The 23,185-nt window shown below is 38.0% G+C and overlaps 1 protein-coding gene across 1 annotated transcript in view; it reads right to left on the bottom strand.

Moving 5' to 3' along the window:
- The window catches only part of CAP2 (CAP, adenylate cyclase-associated protein, 2 (yeast)), a 114,195-nt gene extending 93,777 nt beyond the window's left edge, over positions 1-20,418 (bottom strand). Inside the window, exons 1-2 of the mRNA XM_008589821.1 lie at positions 20,298-20,418; positions 16,305-16,405 (exon numbers count right to left, since the gene is read on the bottom strand). Of these exons, the coding sequence (XP_008588043.1) occupies positions 16,305-16,405; positions 20,298-20,418 (222 nt within the window). The remainder of the gene's footprint in view (positions 1-16,304; positions 16,406-20,297) is intronic.
- Positions 20,419-23,185: the final 2,767 nt, after the last annotated feature.

Consider the following 23,185-nt stretch of genomic DNA (forward strand, 5'->3'; position numbering starts at 1 on the left):
AAACCTTTTTTTCTTATCAGAAAAAAAAATTGTTGAAAAGATATAACTGAGTAAAACAATAGGTTATTATTTAATTGCATAGAGAAGTATTTTCTGAGTACTTCTTATGTGCCTAAGATGCTAAATCAGGTATAAATCAGGGCAACCAAGACATAAACACAAAGAATAATTAGTGCATGTAAGTAACAAGTGATAAGAAGCTAATTGTGAGGAGCAGACAGCAGACATCTAATCTGGACAGGAATGGATTGCTGATATCACCAACTCATGGTTGAAAAGGTAAGGTTTGCCATTTGATCATCTTGGCAAAACACAAGGAGCATTCTCATAGAAAAGAGAATGAAAAAGGGGAATGCATACTTTTTTCTATAAAAAATTTCCTTCTCACTAGAGCCCAGGAAGCACACTGCCTGGTACTCAGTGATTTCAAACCATCGAGTCTCCCTTTAACACAGCTCTCCAGCTCTTCAAGACAGCAGGGATTTCACAAAGCCTACAACTCAGCCATGGCTGCCCTTTTGAAGCATCCAGGATGCACATAATGAAACTGAGCCTAAATTTACAGTCTGACTAGGGGAAGGAAGCAGTAATGTCACACTCTACTTACTTAACAAATATGTTGGCAATACTCCATTAAATCATAAGGACAAGTTAATTTAAAGACTTTGGCCTGCTCAAATACCAACCAAGTCACAGTCAGTTTCAGGCTCTGCTTTAGCCAAAGCATATATCAAAAGGGCAATAATTTTATATTAGATAATTGTTGTAAGTTAGTATTTTTACTGCCCTTACAGTTTACTGATTTTTTTTTCAGTGATTCTACTCTCATTAGCAGAGAAAGGAGGTATGCTTATTGAATAGGACTAAACAGTTTTGCAGTCTGGAAAGGAAAGATGAGTAGGTAGACTGAGAATGTCAATGTAAGACTACTAGGTAATTTTATAAAAAAAAATCATTCAGGTACTGATAATAAATGAGGTTTATTCTTCATTAATAGAACTGTTGCCTTGGCAACTTCCAGCTCTCAAAGGCTCACAGTTCTGACACTAAGGAACAGCTCCAACATATCTTTTCTACATCCATGCCTGGAATCTTCTATTATGTATCTCAGCTGCATTACTGGTCTCAGTTAAGGTGACCTCAACGCCACACCAACCCCAGACAAAACATGTCATATCCAATCCCAAAGAGGCAATTTAAACAAATTTCTTGATACATCAAATAGATCAGAGGTAGAAATGATAATTGGTTTTCTTTTGCAAAAAGGATGATTTATATGGGTTGTTTCTATGTTTCTGCTTGTCCAGCAGAGGACAAAGTATTTTTAAATAATCAATGTCTGAATATTACTGTGCACTCAAATCATTCGTTGCTTCCCTAAAATTCTATTTTCCTAGTTCTGAATTATCACCAAACAGCCTAAAGCATTTTCAGACACTGTGAGGGCAAGAATCAGTAAAACGTGTGTGTGTGGTGGGGGGCAGGGGGAAACAACAATCTGGCAATAAACATTAGGGAGCACTTGCCATTGGCCTAGGCAGCACTTCCAATTGGAGGCATTTTTCTTGAGAAAATAACTGTATAGTTATAAAATATTATTTGTACAAGGATATCCACTGTAATTTGGTTTATAATAGGGTAAAAACTGAAAACCAGTCAAATGTCACTAATTTTTTAAATGATTATGAATAATACTAGATGACCATCCTTGCAGGGACAGGACCAGAGTGGGACTATCGAGGAGCCCAGGGTGCAGGATTTAAGAGGTGCTCTGACTCAGGGCCATGCTCTGGGGGGTTCACTTGTCTCTTCTAGTCTGGCCCTGCATTCTTGTACATACATTACTTCACTTACATACAGTTATGACTGTTTAAATCAATTACGGTGTCACCATGCAATGAAATACTATGCAGTCATTAAAAACAATAATGTAGACTTCAACTTACTGATATGGAAAGAGGCCCAGAACATATGGTCTAAGTTACAAAAACAGTATATACAGAAAAGTCTGCAAAATCTGTAACATAAAACCAAACCAATCACTGTAATTTAAAAAGCCCAACATAGAACTCTTCTAAATAATTGATTATTGCAATTTGTATAAAAAATACCAAAGATTTGGAAGAATTAAAAACTGTGATTATTTCTCAACGCATGGAAATAGGAAAAGGAAAAGAACACCATTGTACGTAATACCAAAGATTTGGAAGAACTAAAAACTGTGATTATTTCTCAACGCATGGAAATAGGAAAAGGAAAAGAACACCATTGTACGTTTAAATCCATTTGCTTTTCTCATGGGCATGAATATTGCTGCAAGTTTGTATTCTGAACAAAACCATTCTCCTAAATTAACATCATTTTCAAATTCAATCACTGTTTAGCTACAAAATACTTGGCAGATTGGCTCTTCTCCAAATTCTCTAACTTGTTTTTCTAAAACTTAAGGAATCTAAAGCACTTTATCAACACATTTTAGCCAAATCTTTTGACTTAGGGAACCAGCAACTGCTTCATGGTTGATGAATATTGGGTCCACACAAGTAAAGGGCACTTGGCAGCTCTAAGACCACTCGGAAAAAATCAGAGAAAACAAAGTTTATGTTAGAATGCACTGTGACACTAAGCATTATCATTTCACTTCGTGTTTTTTAAGTCATAATCTTATCTAGCTTTTCATGCATGTTCCCAAGGAGAAAATGCATTCTGGAGGACTAAGCCAGTAGTGCCTACATAGAAGGGCCTGTATCACAATAGAAGCTCAGTAATTACTGCTTAACAATGAATGAATGAAATTATTGTAAAGCAGTGTGGTGTAGTAGGGAAACCATATGCTTGAGATTCTGATAGGCCTGAGATCAAATCCAATTCTACCCCTTACAAGATGCATAGCCATATCCAAGTTACCCAACCATTCTGAGGCTTGGGTTTGTTATCTTGAATGATACTTACTTTGAAGGATTCTCCTAATGATCAAGGAAAGGAACATTTGTCAGTAGCTGTGCATAGTGCCTGATGCATAGCAGGCCCTCAACAAATGCTAGTTCTCTTCTTTACAATAGCTTCTCTTACTAATATGGAAAACAAAAATAAGCCAGGGAAGTAAATGTAACCTCTACTGACTATACTCATAAAATTTAGCTAAGAATCAGATTTTGTTCATTCATCCACCATGTCTACCCAACATCGACCTATCTAGACTGAGACCTTTGAACACTCTACCGTGAAAGGCCCTTGCTAAACACCAGTTCCCCATTCCCCATAGACCCCCAGATAGCTGGGACCCCTAACACTGGGTGCCCAGTGGCCACACTGAGCGGGACTGGTGGCATCACCTGGTGCCCACATTTTCACTTCACTTTGTCTTTTGTTGCTCATGGAACTCCCCTTCAGGCAATACTTTGATTCCAAGATTTTTCCTTCTAGCACCAAATATTCCTTTCCTCTTCTGACAACAGCAATGCACACATTTTGTAGAAAGTTCAAAAGATCTGGATCTTCAGAAAGTAAAAGCTTTCTGTAATCCCACCCTCTCCCCCCAAGGATGATCACTGTCAGCAATTCAATGAATATCCTTCCAGACTTTATTTTTAATAAGATAAATCTTTCTTAAGTGCGTTTATCACCTCTCAACCCACTCTTCTTTCAATTCCTGCTCAGTTATCCTCAGAAAAAAAAAAATCTGTTTTCCTGACTTCTTTGTCCCACTTGTGAATTCCAATGTTACCCTTATAATGGTTGCTAAGCATCAAAGGAGTGTAACCATACACTCATACAAAGAAAAAGAGAAATCTTGTTTGATAGTGAAAGTAGAAAGGAATCAGGCCCAACATCAGCTGAAAGTATGCAGAATCGGCAAAGAAATCCCTATCTACTTCTTTGTCTTTCTTTAATTAAACTCATATTACCCCAGGTATCAGCATTCATAATAAGTGACTATTTTTCATTTAATGTTATTGTTTTCCTGCTTCATTTAACTAAAACCATGGTGGAAGAATTTTTTTCTAGTATTCTGCATTATATAAGTGCTGCTCAGAAATCTACAGTGAAGGTTTTTCTTTTTAATGTCTCATCTATCACAGACTGATACTTTTGTAAAATACTGTAAATAACATTGCATTACTAGAAAAACAAAATTAAAAAAACCAGACATATAAAGTATAAGTCTCAGTTTTTCTAGCTACCAGATATAGCGGGCTTAAAATTACTCTGTTGGTTTGCCATAAGAACTTTCAAACTCTTACTCAATTTCTGTACTTATCTCATGGCAGATGGTTGTTGGTAAATAGCTTCTGGCCATCTGTGTGCTACCCATGGAGTGGTGGTCTTCTGTATCTTTGCACAGGAACCAAACTGAACTACCCATGGCTTACATTAGGTCTATGGAAAAATGTCTTCCAAGTTTCTTAGAATTAATTTACAAGTCTACTCTGGTAGGGGCATCTCATTTAAAAGTTTGGGACTCTGTCTTTAGATATATCGAAAAGATCTACTGAATTTTTCACTTTCTATCAAGATGTTTACAATTATATAAATACAGCTAAAGATGCTTCAACAGGGAGATTTGATTACTGGAAATACACAGAGAGTCCCAGCCAAAAGTTTAATTTCCCAACTTTACCTTTCAGACTCCAAAGTTATTTCTTGCCTGATCTCTATCATCGTTAATGTTAATGATTGAGGGGAAAGCAACTCGCCAAAACCCAATCCAAACAGAAATATCAAAGTTCTATTTCTTTTTAAACTCTGACCTCTAGTTTAAAATACTCGTAGTAAGTTTCTCAAACATATCTTGTCTCAGGGTGAATTCAAGTACTTTCTATTGGCAGTGACTATAAGTCAATATATTGGTGGATTTTCTTATTGCTTATGAATTCTTGTCTGGTTTGCTTAAGCTGACTTAGAGCTCTAGTCTTTCAATGGCTCACTTTCCTCAACTAAAAAACAGGAGTAAAAATGAAGAGAATAAGGAAGGGACTAGATAAATTGTCAGGGCTATGGTAAATTCAGGACTCGTGTGTGTGTGTGCGTGTGTGTGTGTGTGCGTGTGTGTGCGCGCTAAACAAAAATCTACAGAGATACAGCAATCCAAAAGTTTATGTTTCTCAGTATTTCACTGTGTGTGCGCTAAACAAAAATCTACAGAGATACAGCAATCCAAAAGTTTATGTTTCTCAGTATTTCACTTGCTAATCCGCAACTTAAAACCTGGCCTTGATGTTTTTTTCAAAAATTGCTAGTCTAGGTTTGGCTTGATTCAAATTGTCAGTCATAGTAAATTCATCCACCAACTGATTCAATTATTCATTAACAATTTAATTCCTTCATTTAAATATTCATTTCATTAATTTGTTTATTGAACATTTATTAACCATTTACTATGGGCACAGTGCTAGACACAGAGAGGGCTGAACGAAAACAAACATATTTCTGGAACTCCAACACTTAACAGGTGGGCCCAAAGTTATAAAGCATACTACCTTCCCTGCACATTAAAATCTGTTTTAACTAAAGCAATTGAAATTTAAGCATCAGTATTCCAAGTAATTTACTATTTAAAATCTTTCTTCTAAAAAAGGTTTTCTAAAAGGGAAAGGATTTGTACTGCAAACACATGTGAGTGATAAATTATTAGTTCATTGAATACCCTGTTTTCTTTTATATCATCAAAACATCTTATATTAGATATATTAAAAAGACTTGACTTGTAATGTGTTCTAACATGTATATAAAAACTGTCATGTTTTAAAACTAACAATCTTAAACCACAATCTAAATACAACTGAAAGGACAAAAATATACTAAAGGTTGGAAAGCATATTTTGTGCTTGCCTTATGCACAGTAACAAATCTGCAAACACATTTCCTAGAGTCAGAGTGACTACTGGGCCAGAGTGCCCACATGTTTGACTGAGACCATTTTTTCTTACATGTGGGTACTTCAAAAAGTTCTTGGACAAAGAGAATGAAAAGATAATCCAAATCTTCCCATGAACTTTTTGAAGTACATAGCTGATATGGTATTATGAGGAATTCAGGAACTCTCAGGTAGACGGTGTGTGTGTATGTGTATATGTGTGTGTGCATGTATTTTGTGGAGATGGTTGCATGGGTAGAAACAAGATAATCTAAATGAAATCAGAATATAAAGAGGTCATTGCTTTTGGACAAAGTATTAATGCTGAAGCAGCCTCCAGGCAAGCAATTATGTTATCCTGAAATCTAGATAGAAAACAAGAACAAATGTTCCAATTATTGGTAGTTTTGTAAAGAAGATGAGAAAAAAGAAAAAGGCAAGAAATAGACAAGGACATATATTTTGCAGTATTAGTTAGCATGATTAATTTCTGACTTGGAAACACTCCTCTGAAAGGGTATTTTTGAGGAGAAAATGTTAGGAGAAAAGTTGCTAGTTTCCCTCAAGAATTTCTGACATGGACTGAGCTGTCGATACACACAATGCTTTTACACAGAGCAACGCCACTCGTGGGAGACTCAATAATCTCCTTTTTTCCCCAGGTGCAGGTGGAGAGGTACCAAGAGTGATGTGCTTACTCCCAACCACAGCAGGTCCTGGCCAAGCTCAGAATTTGTTGCTGCCTATGCTGGCTGTTCCATTTCGCTTATGCCAGTGAACACAGAATAGAGAGAGAGAACCAGGACTGGCACCCCATAGGTTTCTTGGTGGCAATCATCATCGGATGAGGATTCAAAGGTGCAGAGAATTAAGAACATCACCCACCACTGCACAGCAAGTTCATGGCCAACTTGGAAGTAAAACCTGGTCTCTTTCACCTTGTGCAATATTCCATTCATTGCCTCATGAGCTCTATGGAGTACAGGACTTCTGGTGCAGATTCAGCTTTGACTGACTTACTCAACCAAAGAATTCGATTGCCCCTAACGAATTTGCTACTGAGAACAGGCCAATAAAGGCTAATTTCATTGTGGAGGCTCTTCCTCTTCCTGTTTAATTTGTTAGTACAGGCAATTACAAGTTATGCAAAGAAATGAAAGAAACAAGAGTTCATTACAATTTCTACACATTGTTTTTGCTGTGCTTTTAATTTCAAATTTGAAAAATGTAGATTATATGCATAATAGAAAAAACTTGCTGTTTTAAAGTTAACTTGAATTTCTTTTTCTCCATAGCTACACACTTCAGATATGTTGGCCATAGTTTAACTATGAATCTATGATAGAAAATGTTTTATTTTGACAGAGGATATGAAATAAGAATGCACTGTATCCATACAATGGTCTTAAGCACAAAAAGATTTAAAATGTATTTTAAATTTAATAATATATTAATAATAAAGCTTAAAACTATATAAGGATGTTTTCAGAGACTGCATATTTTTCTTAAATAAATAAGCTCTATATTCACGTAACTCAGAAAACTTCATATTTTCTTTTGCCACATGTGAAATTCCTTAAACATCTTGAAAGAAGCACAGAAGGAGGTTTAGCATGGTCATTTCAATATAATTAAATAGCCTCCTGAAACACAAAAATAGTTCAATATTAGGAGATATACTAGTATAATTAATCATATTAAAAGATCTAAGGAGAGAAAAAAAAAAAAAAAAAGATCTAAGGAGAGGGCCAGCCCGGTGGCGCACTCAGAGTGCGGTGCTTGGGAGCGCGGTGGCGCTCCCGCCGAGGGTTCGGATCCCATATAGAGACCGGTCCACTCACTGGTTGAGCGTGGTGCGGGCGCGACACCGAGGGTTGCAATCCCGTTGCCGGTCGCGGTACGGGCATGACACTGAGGGTTGCAATCCCGTTACCGGTCACGAAAAAAGACAAAAAGGAAAAAAAAAAAGATCTAAGGAGAAAAGTTATATGATCATTTTCATAGATGCTAAAAAAGACCCTTGACAAAAATCTAACAATCTTCTTGCTTAAAAAAAAGAAGATAGAGAATTGGATGTTAAAAATGATTATACACATACACAGACACACACACACACTTTTTTAAGCCCAAAACAAGCATCATACTTAATGGTCTGGCATTCCTGCTAAAATATATAAAAAATATATCAATTTTTTAAAAACATTGTCTTAAAGTCAATAGAAAAAAACAAAGACACTAAAGATATAAAAACTAGAAAGGAAAAGATAAATTAATTACTATTTGCAAATAATTACACATCTATAAAACCCTGAATAATCAACTGAAAAGCAACTATAAACAACAAAAAAAGTAAACAACTAAAGAAAGGTAGCAAGATATAAAAATGATACAGAGAAATCAGTAGCCTTCACATACACGAACAACCAATTAGAAAATATACAGACAGGGTTGGCCTGTGGCTCACTCGGGAGAGTGTGGTGCTGATAATACCAAGGCCACGGGTTCGGATCCCATATAGGGATGGCCGGTTAGCTCACTGGCTGAGCGTGGTGCTGACAACACCAAGTCAAGGGTTAAGATCCCCTTACCGGTCATCTTTTTTTTTTAAAAAAAAAAAGAAAAGAAAATATACAGACAAAATTAGTCCATTTGCTAGCAATTACAACCCTCTCCTCCAAAATAAACTCAAGAATTGTGGAAAAACTCTATAGAAAAACTTTAGAGTGCTCCTAAAGGATACAAAAGTGAATTTGAACCAAGGAAAGACATATCCTGCTCCCAGATAAGGAGACTAAACGTCACACAGTTGTAAAATTTTTAATACTAATTTGTAAATTTAATTTGATTGTAATAAAAACAATATCTCTCTTCTGGAAATAGACAAGCCGATTTTAAGTAAAAAAGCAAATGAGCAAGAACATCTGAAAACTCAGGATAGGAAAAGCCATGAGGGGAATTAACCCTCCTACACATTAAACATACTCTAAATCCTCAGTGATTAAAACAGTACGGTACTGAGACACGAATAGACAGAAAGCACAATGGAATGAACAGAAAGTCCAAAAACTGACCCAAAGACATACTGGTATTTATCATATGAGAAAGGCAGCATTTCAATGAATGGGGAAAAGGACTAATTAATACATAGTGATGGGAAGAGTGGGAAGCCACCTGAAAGAAAAAAGTAGGATCCATACCTCACATCACACACGAAGATAAACTCAAACGTGGATAAAATTTATGTGAAAAAAAAGAAGCCATAAAAGTGTTAGAAGAAAAGCCTTTTAAACAACTCAAAATCTAGAAGCCATAAAAGAAAAAACACTGATACCATTATGAGAAATTCTACTCCATAAAAAACTTCTCAAAAAAACCCCACCAAAAAAACCCCATAAGCAATGTCAAAAGATAATGACAACATGGAAAAAATATTTGCACCTCTCACCACAGATGGAAGGTTAATCTCCCCAACACATAAAGATCTCTAGAAATCTAGAGTAAACCAATTAACAACGTCCTTTCCCCTGTTTACGCACAAAAGACAGGAGTAGACAACTCACAGCAAAAGAGATAAAGTGACCCCTGAAAATATAGAAAGATGCTCAACTTCACTCGTTGTAAGATAAATACAAATTAAAACTACACAGAAATGCCATTTCTCATCTATCGGATTGGAAAAATCCATTGACACTGCCCCTACCGGTGAGTGAGGGGAACACAGAGCCTCTCATCCATTGCTGATGGATGTGTAAACTGGTACACCCCTATGGAAGGAAATTTACAACGGATCTCAAAAGTAAAATGCCCTCCCCTTCACCCAGTGTGCTGACCCCTACCGGTGAGTGAGGGGAACACAGAGCCTCTCATCCATTGCTGATGGATGTGTAAACTGGTACACCCCTACGGAAGGAAATTTACAACGGATCTCAAAAGTAAAATGCCCTCCCCTTCACCCAGTGTGCTGACTCCCTGTCCTGCTGTTCTAGATCCACTCTCCACCTTCCTGCACTCTGCCCTGGGCTCCAGCCTGACCACCTAGTCTGCATCAAGCATCAACAGGCTCGCTGGCTCCTGGCTTCTGACTGGGTTCAGCCGTTGGAAGGCTGGGGGAGACTGGAGCATGCGAGGGGAGTGAGAGGAGTCTTTATGTCCCTGGTTCTTCCTTGCTGGTCTCCATGGCTTGGCTGGGTCTCTACCCACTTCCCCTTGCTTCTCCAAGCCTTGGTGAGCAGTGGTTCCTGCTACTGGTAGTCCTGGGTACTGCATGATTTCTTATTTCCCAACACCATGCCCAGAGCTTTTTAAATAGCCCCTTTATTAAACTCTCAATTCCCTAATTTGACCATGCCACCTGTATCCTTTCAGGACCTTGACTGATACACCCAATAATCTCATTTTGGGGAATTTATATACAAGATATACTTGTACATGTAGGAAATTATGTACAGACAAGGTTATGCACTGTAGCAAAAGAGAGAAACAATCCAATGTCCAGCAACAAGAGCCTGGTCAAATAAACAACGATATATCTACACAGAGAAATATTATGAGCTGTAATAAACAACGAGGAAGCTCTACATGTACAGTTCTGACAGAACAGTCTCTAGAATATACTGTTAAGTGAAGAAAACAAGGTGCAAAGCTTTGTACATAATGAGGTGAACTTTTAGTGAGAAAGGGGAAGATAAGGATAAATATATTTTATTAAATATCAAACAAAATATATTTTATTATATATAAAAACAAACACTGGGACGATGCATAAGAAACTTGAAAACTAGCCACCTTCAGGGATGGGGCAGGAAATGGGATGAATATGTAAATCAGTGCACTTCTGAACGCATAGCTTTTCCTCATGGAAATTCTTTCACCTGTGCAAATATATTATTTATCTGAAAACTTAAAATAAAACTATTAAAAAAGCAGAAAGAAAAGCACTTAGGCAAGATTTTGGCAAAAAGCATATTTATTGTCCAGGGAGGAAAAAGAGGCTGATACCATCTTAACCTTAGAGATTCACAGAGCCTAATTTGGTGTTTTAGCAAGACATTTTGGAGATGATAGTTATTTTTCACACAGTAAACGGAGCAATCCTGGTGGTTAGTGATGCCTGGTGGTTAGTGACGCCCGGTGGCCCTTCAAAGATGTTTTGATTCCAAGTCCAGTTTCTTATTAGCTATTCCCCAAAGCTCTAAATGTGCTATGCACTTAGAATGCTCAGTGAGAGAGACGGGGATTATATGCTCTAAAAACAAACTTTCTTAAGTAGAAAGGTGGTCACAGGGATGTCCCACCAAGGCCAGCAACTTAGCAAGACATTGGCTGTGAGTCAAAGTATATGTCTGGTAGCAAAGCATATGTTCAATGCCGAGAATAAAAATTCTCCGTGTTCTTGGGAAGAAATGATAACAGGCTGATCTATCTGTGGCCCTTCCGAATTCTGCAAATTTAGTGCCAGCAGCACAGTGAGTAGTGACCAGGCCAACCAGAGTGAAGGGGCAGAAGCAAAGACCCATGAGGGACACAGTGCTGTCCTGGAGATTGGCATTCTCTCTGTCACCTTCCACCCTCTCCTCAGCTCTGTGCAGGAGCCTGCACCGTAATGACTCTGGAAAGAGAGGGTGAAGAAGGTGACAGGTCAGTACAAGGCAGACAGACAGACAGATGGCAGGAAGAAAGGGAGGAAGGAGGGAAGGAAAAGAGAGAAAGGGAAAGGAAGGAAGGAATGAAGGAAGGAAAGAAAAAAGAGAAAGAGAAGAAAAGGAAAGGAAGAAAAGAAAGAAAGAGAGAAAAAAAGAAAAGAAGGAAAAGAAAGAAGGGAGAAAGAAGGAAAGGAAGAAAGAACAAAAAAGAAAAGGGGGTATATAACTGGAATGAATGATTTCTAAGTGCTTCCTGCTCTAAAAATCCTGACTGTCGTTAATGACTAAGACAGTGAGCAAGGAGACGCGTGATTTAAAGCCTGCATGGAACCCAGAGGCGGAGTTCTTTGCAAAGTCATTTTTGGGAGCTCTGCCACTTGGAGCAACAGAAAGACATACAGATCCTTTGGGCCTGCGGTTGCCAAGATATTCTACATCTAGTTACAATAAAAATAAATGTTCATGTTAAAACAATTAGCTGGTAACTGAAAGTTAACGAGAGGACCAAGTTGGCTGAAGGCAGAGCAGGAAAGTGAGGAGATGTATGTTGAGTGGGCTGGTTGGTGGAGTCACCCCCAAACCGGTACTTCTGATCATCTGGGGGGATGGAGATCCTATGTAGACCCAGATTATAAAGCACCCAAAATGGTCACTTTTTTAATGAGTGCTAATCAAGGTTTTGTAAAATCAAAAAAATTGGAAGAATATGATACAGTTAGTAAAATAAATAAACATGCAAATATTTTTGCATTATTTATTCCAGAGATAAGGTTATCATTTGTTCCAGAGATAACATCCACGTAAGGGAAGAAGTAAAGGAAGAAGTGACAACGTGTAAGACCAAGAAGGACAGATTCATGAAGGCCTAAGGGTCGCTTTATATGAAGAAGTCAGATTTTCTTCTATATCACTGTAAAGCAGGAAGATATTTTATCTTTGGTGTTCTGTGTATCCTTTTTCTGACATGTTTCCTTTTGCTCATTTCTCATGGTGCTTTCCCTGGCATGGCTCAAGATGCTTTTTCTTTTTCTTTCTTTCTTTTTTTTTTTTTGGTAGCTGGCCAGTGCAAGGATCGAACCCTGGACCTTGGTGTTATCAGCTCTAACCATCTGCACTAACCAGCCAGCCCTCAAGATGCTTTTTCCGATGGTGATGATACCACCCTATTGAAAGCTCTTTGTTTGGAAACCAAAATAGCACCCTCCTGCTTTAAGGAGGAGACAGCTGATGAGTCACTCGCTTGGGCTGTGAGAGCCAGAAGACCCTTAGAAATGGTGTCATCCTGCTCGTGAAGGGGCAGGTGGAGGGACTGGCTCAAGGTGGCGCTGTAAAAAGTAGAGCTGGCTCTAAACTTCTCACTTTGCCACTCTTTGAACTCATCACCTAACCAGGAGGGTACAAAACAAACAAAACGTTTTGTCAAAAAATTAAATAAATGGTAAAGACTAGGGACGTCTGCTGTAGTGATTGTGCCCCATCAAAAATGAAGCTGTAACAATTATCTAAAAATGTTCGACCTTTAATAAAGTCAGGGAACTATAGTACAGCATGTGATTTAAACATACTATGCTTTATGGGTATAATGCTTAGTTGAATATTATTGCCCTTTTGTTCAAATTGTGGTTTTCTCATTTTTATTAAGCAATTAATGGAAGAGTTTTAAAAATCTGTTTTTAATCAAGAACAGGAAATAAATGTTCCAGACTCCTAGAAACATTTAAAATGTAAATTCTATAAATCTCTGAAAAGGATTTGGGTTACGAAGAGGTATGATTGGCAGTTGCTTCATAATTGTCAAATCACTCAGAAATAAGCCTGAGATTCGCTCCATGTACCATAAATAACAACAGGACAGCTTTGTTAAAAAATAACCAAAAAAAAAAAAATTATCGCATTAGTCTATATATGGATAAACAATGTCCAACCAAGTATTATGCAGAAATAAGCCTGAGATTCGCTCCATGTACCATAAATAACAACAGGACAGCTTTGTTAAAAAATAACCAAAAAAAAAAAATTATCGCATTAGTCTATATATGGATAAACAATGTCCAACCAAGTATTATGTAGGCCCAGTTTCTAGAGGATCCTTTCCTTTGACACCGAGGACTATATTTACTATAAACATCTTCTATTAAATGATGCATTGTTTATTCTTTTTTCAAAAGGGTGCAAGCTGTGTCAGTGTTCTTGGGTTGAAGAGTAATTTAAATAAGTCCTTTGGTTTATGTTGCATACAAGAAGGCTTTACAAGATCTAATCTTTTCTAAACCTGTTATGTTCTTCGGTTCAGCAGAGTTTCCTAATTGTAGCTATTAGTTCCCCTTTTTTGTGGTCTGTTCTGTCAATAGACCATTGAGTGTTCAGTAAATTAAGCCCAACCAGCAGCCAACACATTGAGACAGACGTTAAATCATAGCTTGGCTGCCTTTATTCCTTATTAGTATCTGTGAAATAGCTCATAAGCACAGGGACAGGATTTAACACGATGCACATTTGTGTCCTTCTCACATTTCCATACTGTACAATCAGGTATGTGAGGGGTTTTTTGTAGGCAACAGGTGTATGTCCGGCAACGGATCGCAACTCTCAGTGTCGCCCCCATACCGGACCGGGGACCGGCAACGGGATTGCAACCCTCGGTGTTGCTCCCGCGCCTCGCTCAGCCAGTGAGCGGGAACCGGTCTGTATGTGGGATCCGAACCCTGGGGCGGGAGCGCCGCCGCGCTTCCCAAGCTGGGCACTATCCAGTGCGCCACCAGGCCGGCCCTTATTTCCTTATTTTTTTAACCCCAAACCACAACTTTATTCAAGAATCAGATTTTCTGTGAATCTATACTGAAAATGGTTTTGCCAGGATTATCTCATCGCTGAGAAATCTACAGGCAGACGGATTTGGAATGGCACTATCCAGTGCGCCACCGGGCTGGCCCTTATTTCCTTATTTTTTTAACCCCAAACCACAACTTTATTCAAGAATCAGATTTTCTGTGAATCTATACCGAAAATGGTTTTGCCAGGATTATCTCATCGCTGAGAAATCTACAGGCAGACGGATTTGGAATTCAGTCTTCTGCGAGATATAATGGCCATTGAAAAAGAACCTGGTGATAAATTTAAGTGTTTAATTGGTTTGGTCATTACATTAGATTTTCACTAAATGCATACAAACAATGACTAACCTCAGAGATGGTGCTAACATTTTAAAAAGTATAAACAGTGTCTAAAACTGGGAAGCCGGCCTAGATATCTTTACACATCTCTCCCAATCCGGAGATTCTCACATTCTGTGATTTTGCTTTTCCTCAGGCTGTGCTTTTTTAAAAATTGTGGTAAGATATATGTAACATAGAATTTACTGTCTTAAGCATTTTTAAGTGTACAGTTCAGTAGTGTTAAGTATATTTACATTATTGTGAAAACAATCTCCAGAATTTTTTCAGCTTGCAAAACTGAAACTATGTGTCCATTGAACAACTCCCAATTCCCCTCTCCCCACAGCCCCTGGCAACCGCTGTTCTACTTTCTGTCTCTGCAAATTTGACTTCTCTAGGGACCTCATACAAAATGGAATCAGACAGTATTTGTCTTTTTGTGTCTGGCTTGTTTCTATTAGCATAATGTCCTCAAGGTTCATCCATATTGTAGTATGTAGCGGGATTTCCTTCCTTTTACAGGCTGAACAATATTCAATTGTGTGTACAGACCACGTTTACTTTATCCACTCATCTGTCAGTGGACACAGGTTGCTTCCACTTCTTGTTTATCATGAATAACACTGCTATGAACATGGATGTACAAATATAAATTTGAGACCCTTGCTTTCAATTCTTTTGGGTATATACCCAGAAGTGGAATTGCTGGGTCATATGATAATTCTATTTTTATTTTTTTGAGGAACCTCCATATAATTTTTCAAACAGTGGCTATAGCATTTTATGTTCCCGCCCACAGTGCACAAGGGCTCCAATTTCTCCCCATCCTCGCCAACACTTGTTATTTGTTTCTTTGATGGTAGCCACCCTCATGGGTGTCAGGTGATGTCCTCGGGCTGCACTTTAAGGAAAGAAGGGTGGCTGGTGACTGAGTCAGCTCAGCCAGAGGATCTATTTTAAAACATAAATTCAGTTGCTCTCAGTCCTCTGCCCAGGGCCCTCCAGGGGCTTCCCATCACACTTGTGACAAGAGCCAAGTCTCTTACTGTGACTGAGAAAGCCGTGTCGTGGTCTGGCCCCTTGCTATCTCTCTCCCTTACTCACCTTCTCTCTGGCCTCCCGCTCTGCTGAGAACATGCCAGGCTTGCTCCATCCTCTGGGCCTTTGCTGTTCCCTCTGCCTGGAACTCTTTTTTCCACATCATTACATGGCTCACTCCCTCCATCCACTCAGATTTCTGCAAAACTGCCACCTCCTCAAATATGCCTTCCTATGTTAAACAATATCCCTGCTTCCAGCACTTTCTATCTCATACCCTGCTTTCTTATTTTTTTTGTCATACTTAACACTACCTGAATTAGTTTATATATTTATATATATCATCTGTTCCCCAGACTGAAGTTCAAGTTCTTAGAGGGCAGGACCTGGCCTATTGCTCATCTTCTATTCCCTCCTTCTAGAACAGTGCCTGGCAATGGTCAGTCAGTAGGCGTTGCGGGAACAATTAACCGAATTAAAGCCTAAATGAATGTTTTAGCCTCCATCTGCCTAGTCAGCGTAGAAACAAAGACCTCATCACGCCCTTAGCCAGACCAGAGGCTGGGCTGGTCTGCTGCACTCTCCACAGGGAACAGGAAGGGAAGTACTCACGTGAGTCTCCACGTCCCCAGCAAGGATCCTACTGTTCTTTAGAAACTCGGCCACCATGCCATTCATCAGCTTATCAAAGGCTTCCACGGAGGGTGCCACACCTTTGGAGAAGAAACGTTTTGTTATTTCCTGGTAGTTTAATGAAAAGCTGGGACTGTCTTGCCATAGATAATACGGCAGTTTGGTATCACCAATGTCATTTGTAACAATTCATTCACTGAGTCATTCCTTCACTTAATATTTATTAAACACTTTTCAATGGCTCAGGAAAATATTGTTTTCGTGTTTTGCATCCTACTGAGTAAGGACTTTCACCTACATAGTTTCATTTCATTCTCTTCCAAACCCAGCGAAGTAAGAAGCACCATCACAGTGTTAGAGAGCAGGACATGGAAATGTAAACAGAGCACACGACTGGACCGGAGTTACCCTACACCAAATGACAGGCAGCTCCAGAAGCTGACACTAGCCAGATTCATCCAAAGCCACTGCATTTTCTTCTGCAGCAACCTGCCCAGGTGATACACCAACCATGCAAACAGTGACCGAGATTACCCGGGACCATCAAAAGGTAACAGTGAACTCCGGGCAAGGAGGAAAAGAAGGCTGATTTCAGTCATTTTATTCCTTCTCCACTTCCCAGGGGGAGAAGAGACTGCCACTGTGGGAATGAAAATGTCTGTTGGGCACCGCATGTTGGGTTTTGATCTGCCATGTGACTGTAAGAGCTGAAGTGACAACTGCCCAGCCACTGTGCTCTGGATGTCTATCCCTCCTTTTTAATTAACAGAAAAAAACCTAAGTCCTTGACTTCACATCCCTAACACTGAGAAGCATAATACTGAGAAATTCAGCACTACAGCCTATTAAAATCCAAACCAAAACCTAGGATTCCCTTTCTCACATTGTACAAATACATCATCGTGTTCACAAAACTATAGGATAAAGCTTCCTTCCTTTTCTCTGTTTCCCAGTTGCCCATTTCCATAGGCCCTAAGGGTGATGAAAACAGTGATTTACAGCTCTCTGCACCTACAGTATAACTTCTAAGCAGGCTGTTGCAGCTGAGTTATCTTTCAAAGTTCAAAACACAGTATGTACCAACTTCTGGAACATAAAAAGGGCACAAAGCCAACGATTCCTCCTGGATCCATTTGGAAACAGATAAATGTTTGTTGCTATGGGAGAAGTCTGAGAGGTCTCTGCTCAGTATTTAAAGTGGCAGAAAGTTTTAGAAATGTGACGGAGACCTCTACATAGCAGAAGGTACAATGATAAAAGGGACTCTTTTCCAATTTCCTTTCATCACTCAGCTCTGTTCACACCACCTCTAGGCGACCTTTAATGACCTGTCTTTCTCCCCAGACTGTATCCTTTGAGCATCCCTTAATCAAAGCATTTGTGGCCCTGACTAGTAATGCATTAAGACCAAAGATTCTGGAGGATTAGGACTGTGTATAATTCATCTTAGATTTCCATGCACCTAACACAATTTTGTCACTTGGCAGGAATGCAAAAATATTTCTTCAGTTGTTAAGCTGAACTTACCTCACTGTCAGGAAAGAATACCCTGCATCATAAAACACATCAGAACACCAGTATCATAATAGGGCAGTCCACACAATTTTGTCACTTGGCAGGAATGCAAAAATATTTCTTCAGTTGTTAAGCTGAACTTACCTCACTGCCAGGAAAGAATACCCTGCATCATAAAACACATCAGAACACCAGTATCATAATAGGGCAGTCCTTTGATCTATACATACTGTATATTTGTAATGGATTGTGTTCCTTCTAAAAGTTTCTTTTAAAATAAAAAAAATTAATTTTAGTTATAACATCATCATAATGATGATTTAAGGCGAAAAGTTGTTCTGAAGGATTTATTAAACATAGAATTTAGAAAACGACCAAAACTTATTAATTAAGAAGAAATGAAAATGATGTTGTTTAGGATTAGTAAAATGTTTTAAGGATGGATATCATTCAGACATTTTACTAATTATCCTACTTTCTTTACAGTAAGATAATAAATTGCCAGCTACGTTGTTTTAGAAGACTTTTGCTTTAATAACTGGTTTGAAATGATCTCTATATTAGAAAATATTGGCTGAACACTTAATCTAATTATATGCCCTTCAATTTTACTTAGCTTATTAATTTTCTCAGAAAAACTTTTTTATTAAAAAAATACAAAGTTTAGTCTAGTGCCTCTTTGAATAAATGAAGTTTAAATTATTAAGGTTTTTTTTTTCATTACTTGACAATACTATAAATCTCCTGGAAGCTAGATTTTAACTTTATTTTGTGTATTCACAGGATTTATATTTGTGGTCAGCAATCTCAGAGAAATATCTTTAATTGCCTGATGCCAATGGCATGATGAGACAAAGTTACTGAAAAGAACATAAAAATATTTTCTTACAAATAACGTTTAATGACTCTCATATACCAACTGGATGGTTAACAAAAAGAGGCTTAAAATGAAATCATAGATGTGTCTCAGTTGGTGCGGAAACAACTTATAGGCTCCTGGCAGCTTTCCTTTAAACAACACCCCCTTTCAATTCATTCAAAGCATTTTAATTTTCATTATGTTCAGGGGGGAAATAAAACAGCCAGCACATTTGTGCTCACACAGTAATTTCTGTCCCATGGCATGTAATAAAAGGCACAGCTCCAAATATGCCTGAAATTCTAGAAGCATCAATGTAGGTCTATCCTGGTGAAAGCTTTTCTTTAAGTCCTCTTCCCCAAGGCTTTTCTCAGCCCCCCAAAGCCTGGCAGGATTCAAAATGAGTCAGATAAGGAAGAAATGCACATGTGACAAGAACAGACTTGCAGTATTAAATACCGTATAGACTGCCTGGTTAAATTGAATTTCAGATAAGCAATGAATAAATTTTTAGTTAAGTGTGTACCATGCAATATAGCCCATGTAGTATTTGGAACACACTTATACCACACACAAAAAAATTGTTCTTTATGTGAAATTCATATTTATATGGGGGTCCTGTGTTTTTATTTGCTAAAGTGTATCCTTAGACAAGAAGGGATTGGAATTATTGTAGGTAACTTGGAGAGTTTGCCATATGTGTATATGTACCCTTTTCAAGAAAATAATTAACTTTTCATTTTTGATCATATGATTTTTTAAAATCTTTTTTCAAGCGTGGTATTAGTATATACAGTCAGCCTCTGTATCCACAGCGTCTGCAAATATAACCAATCATGGATCAAAAATATTAAAAAAAAATAATGCAAATATAAACAATATATAGTAAAAGCTATTTACACAGCACTTACATTGTGATAGGTATTACAAGTAATCTAGGAATGACTTAAAATATACAGGAGGATGTGTATGGCTATATGATTTTATATCAGAGACTTGAGCATTGTGGATTTTTATATCTGTGGGGGTCTTGGAACCAATTTCTCCAAGGATACGGAGGGACAGCTATAATTTTAAAAGCATATTTGGTTAGAAATAGGCAAAAATAAAACAATGTGATGTGGCCTTGTTACATCAAAATCATATTTAGCCTCACATCAGACTTTCTTCAGAACTGTTGTTCCTAAATTTAATGGCTTGTTCTCTCTAAAATTAAAATCTACAGAATGACAATTCCTTCCAATTTACATTCTAATCGAGAACATTTGTTTCTTGTTTGATAATCATTTAGATAATATCAGTCATTGAGTGTGGAACAGCAGTATAAACACTAAAACGAAAGAATAATGACATGTCGCACACAAATTCTGCTCTTAAGAGGTAAAGATATTGATAATTTTTGTGGATTCTGGGTTGAAACTTTTCTGCTTTCTCTTTTTCAGGGATTGCTTGCCTCTGGTTAATGTCACGGTCACATATAAAGGAAGGAGTAGGAAAGGTGAAAAAGTAGATAGAAATATTTCTGGAGAACTAAACGATGGGAACAAAATCAAGTGACCCACATAGAGACCAGTAATGACAACAGTTTGGGGCCCTACCTCCATTGACACCGTTAACTTCCCCACAGTGCCTAGGAGGCCTGTGTGACTCTGCAGACAGTGACTCCAGTCGGCTGACAGCTCGCTCCATTCTTTCCAGCAGCCCCTGCATGTCTGCCATTCTAGAAAAACACAGGCACAAATGGAGGCCACGTGAGAATCAGGGAGGATTAGCAAACTGACACCATTAAACCTAACAGCAGGAAGGAAAATAAAAATCACTTGGAATGGCTTTAACTACCTAAGGATATTTCTACACACCAGGAAAATATGTGACTTTCGAAAGAACATAAAACTTGGAACCAAAAATAGCGAATTATATTGAACTTATTTCCTATTCAATTCAATGATTTCTACAAGCCTAATATGTAATACACAAATATTCCCTCCCTTTACACCATTCTCAAGTGCCTGCATGAATGCTTCCTTGTTATATGAAACAATATATGTATACCATTTACTTAAAAGCCCACAAACATATATCTCAAAATTAATATTGCCAACTCTTATTCTGCTAAATGATGGGAGCATAGTTGAACTATTTCCAATAACTTTTTCTGTTAAAGTATAATTCTCCAGGGGACACTAAACCCACTGATAATCCTTGTTTACTAAAATACATGAAACCAAACAGCCCAGCACAGAACTATGAGTTTATGAAACTGTATCACTTAGCAGGCAAGGAGAGGCCACCCCCTCCAAGAGCTAATTGTTTTCCTCTTATTACTGATTTGTTTTGGTGTTCTGTTGCTGAATTATTTTAAATTGCAATTATTATTAATGGTGTGGATTTTAATTAACACTATTCAAAATGGTTATTTTCTATTTGTAAGGCTGCTAGTTATTTTTAGGCAATATTTAGTGTTAGGTGGGGTGGTTTTGGATCTTCAGATACCCAGTACTTTTGGCTGGGGTAAATAGGGATTGAAGCTGATGACGGGACTAGGGATAAAAGTGGGGCTGGGTATCCATCCTTCCTACTTCCAAACAGATACTTAAATGAGTGTGTATAGGGTAAGTACCTTAAAATTACTGGCCCTGGAATTTACATATCATTAAGGCAAACTGTGAGGAATGGAACCCAATCTAATTTGGCCAGATTCATGAGATCCAACTTATAGCCACCATGACCCTGACCATACCAACTTATGACTGCTTTTGAAATATCTGGCTGCTGCCTCAAAGAGAACAGACCATGCCTCAACTTAATTGGTGCCTGTAGTTCTTAGTCTTAAGAACTTTCTGAGCATCATTCTGCTCAAAAGAAGAGCAGCATGACACACTGCTGCCCTAGAGCCTGGGTAAATTTCATTGCTCTAAGATGTGTACATATTTTATATTTCTGCTGGGAACCAGGTAGCATGTTTCTCTTTTGTATTGTGTATTTTTAGTTTTGAGCTTAAATACAATAATGACGTGCCACTGCCATTTTTAAAAGCAAGGTTACATTTGTCAAAACATGTGCACAGCTCTGATTCTGTGTCCAAATGTCAGATGGTCATCAGATACAGAAGGCGGGGTTTGCTGTCTATTTTGGAAAGTCATCTCTCCTGAAACTGCCAGCAGCGACTCTTTCAAAATATGGGGCAGTGTTCTCTGCATGGCTGAAATCAGCATCTAATCCTAAGGGGATTCAAAATTAGAAGTTTCTCATCTATTTTCCTCTTCACGTCAGAGCTTTTGCTTCCATCGCAATTGAAGAAAAAAAAAAAAGAAGAAATTTAATTAAATCCTTTATGTAATCTTTTTGCAAGGAAACTGGGTATTCTGTAGGTGGGTGAAGGCCATTTGAGAAATGATGAGAGCCCCTGAAATCTTTTAATAGTTGCCCATCTGTTCACAGTTATCAATGTCCCTGGTTACCCAACTTGCCAAATGTTACCAACATAGACTTAGTCCGTGATAGAAAAAAATGTGTCTGCTTTGTTAGCAAGCTCCCTACCCCCCCGAAAGAAAAGCACCAACCACCTCCAGCAGCTCACAGATCAAGCTATTTTGGGAAGGCCTTTTACATTTCACACTTAGGACTGCTGTCTGTGACTGTGGCTTAATCAGGTAGTTTGGCTGAGTATAGAATTCCAGGCTGAAAAGTACTCAGAATTTTAAAGGTATTGGTCTATTGTCTTCTAGCTTCTAGTTTGCTGTTGAGAAGTCCAAAGCCATTCTGATTCTTGATGCTCTGAAAATAACCTGCATTTTCCTGTCTGGAGGAAGTTTTTGGAACCTTCTCTTTGTCCCCAGTGTCTGGAACATTTATGATAGTATGCTTTCTGGTCGATCCATTTTCTTTATAAATGATTTTCAAGAGGTGTAGATAAGGTAAGAAAATGGACTTTGTATATTGTTTGTCTCTGGGTGAATTTACAAACCAAGTTTTGTTTTTTTCCGTAAGTGAGTTAGCATTCAAAATATTTAAACAATTCAAATTTTTCCTATGCCATATTTCTCACAGTATTTACAAATACTTCATACACTTCAGCAAGGATATAGTGAATCAGTATTCTCTCATGTGCTATCTTGTGTTAATAAGGTATTCCGAAATCAAGAAAATATTTTCCTAGGAGAAAAGATGGCTCTCATTGCTGACATTTTTTTTTGCCTCATTGGTCATTTTATAAAACCCAACCTCAAAGTACAGATACTTAATTCCTAACATTGTCCAATTTTATGTCCAATGTTAAGCCCACAGTACAATGACTATGCTTATAGCACTAAGAGAGACAGTATTTCTATCCTTTTTTGATAGCAATTTCCAGAAAAGGAGAGTTCCACACACTTTCAAACATTTTATAACATCTCAATTGTCTTGCTCATCTTTAACCAGGATAGTACGGAGGGGGCTTTCAAACATTTTATAACGTCTCAATTGTCTTGCTCATCTTTAACCA

Source organism: Galeopterus variegatus, unplaced genomic scaffold, assembly GCF_000696425.1.
Source record: "Galeopterus variegatus unplaced genomic scaffold, G_variegatus-3.0.2 Scaffold5671, whole genome shotgun sequence".
NCBI classification, from domain to species: Eukaryota; Metazoa; Chordata; class Mammalia; order Dermoptera; family Cynocephalidae; genus Galeopterus; species Galeopterus variegatus.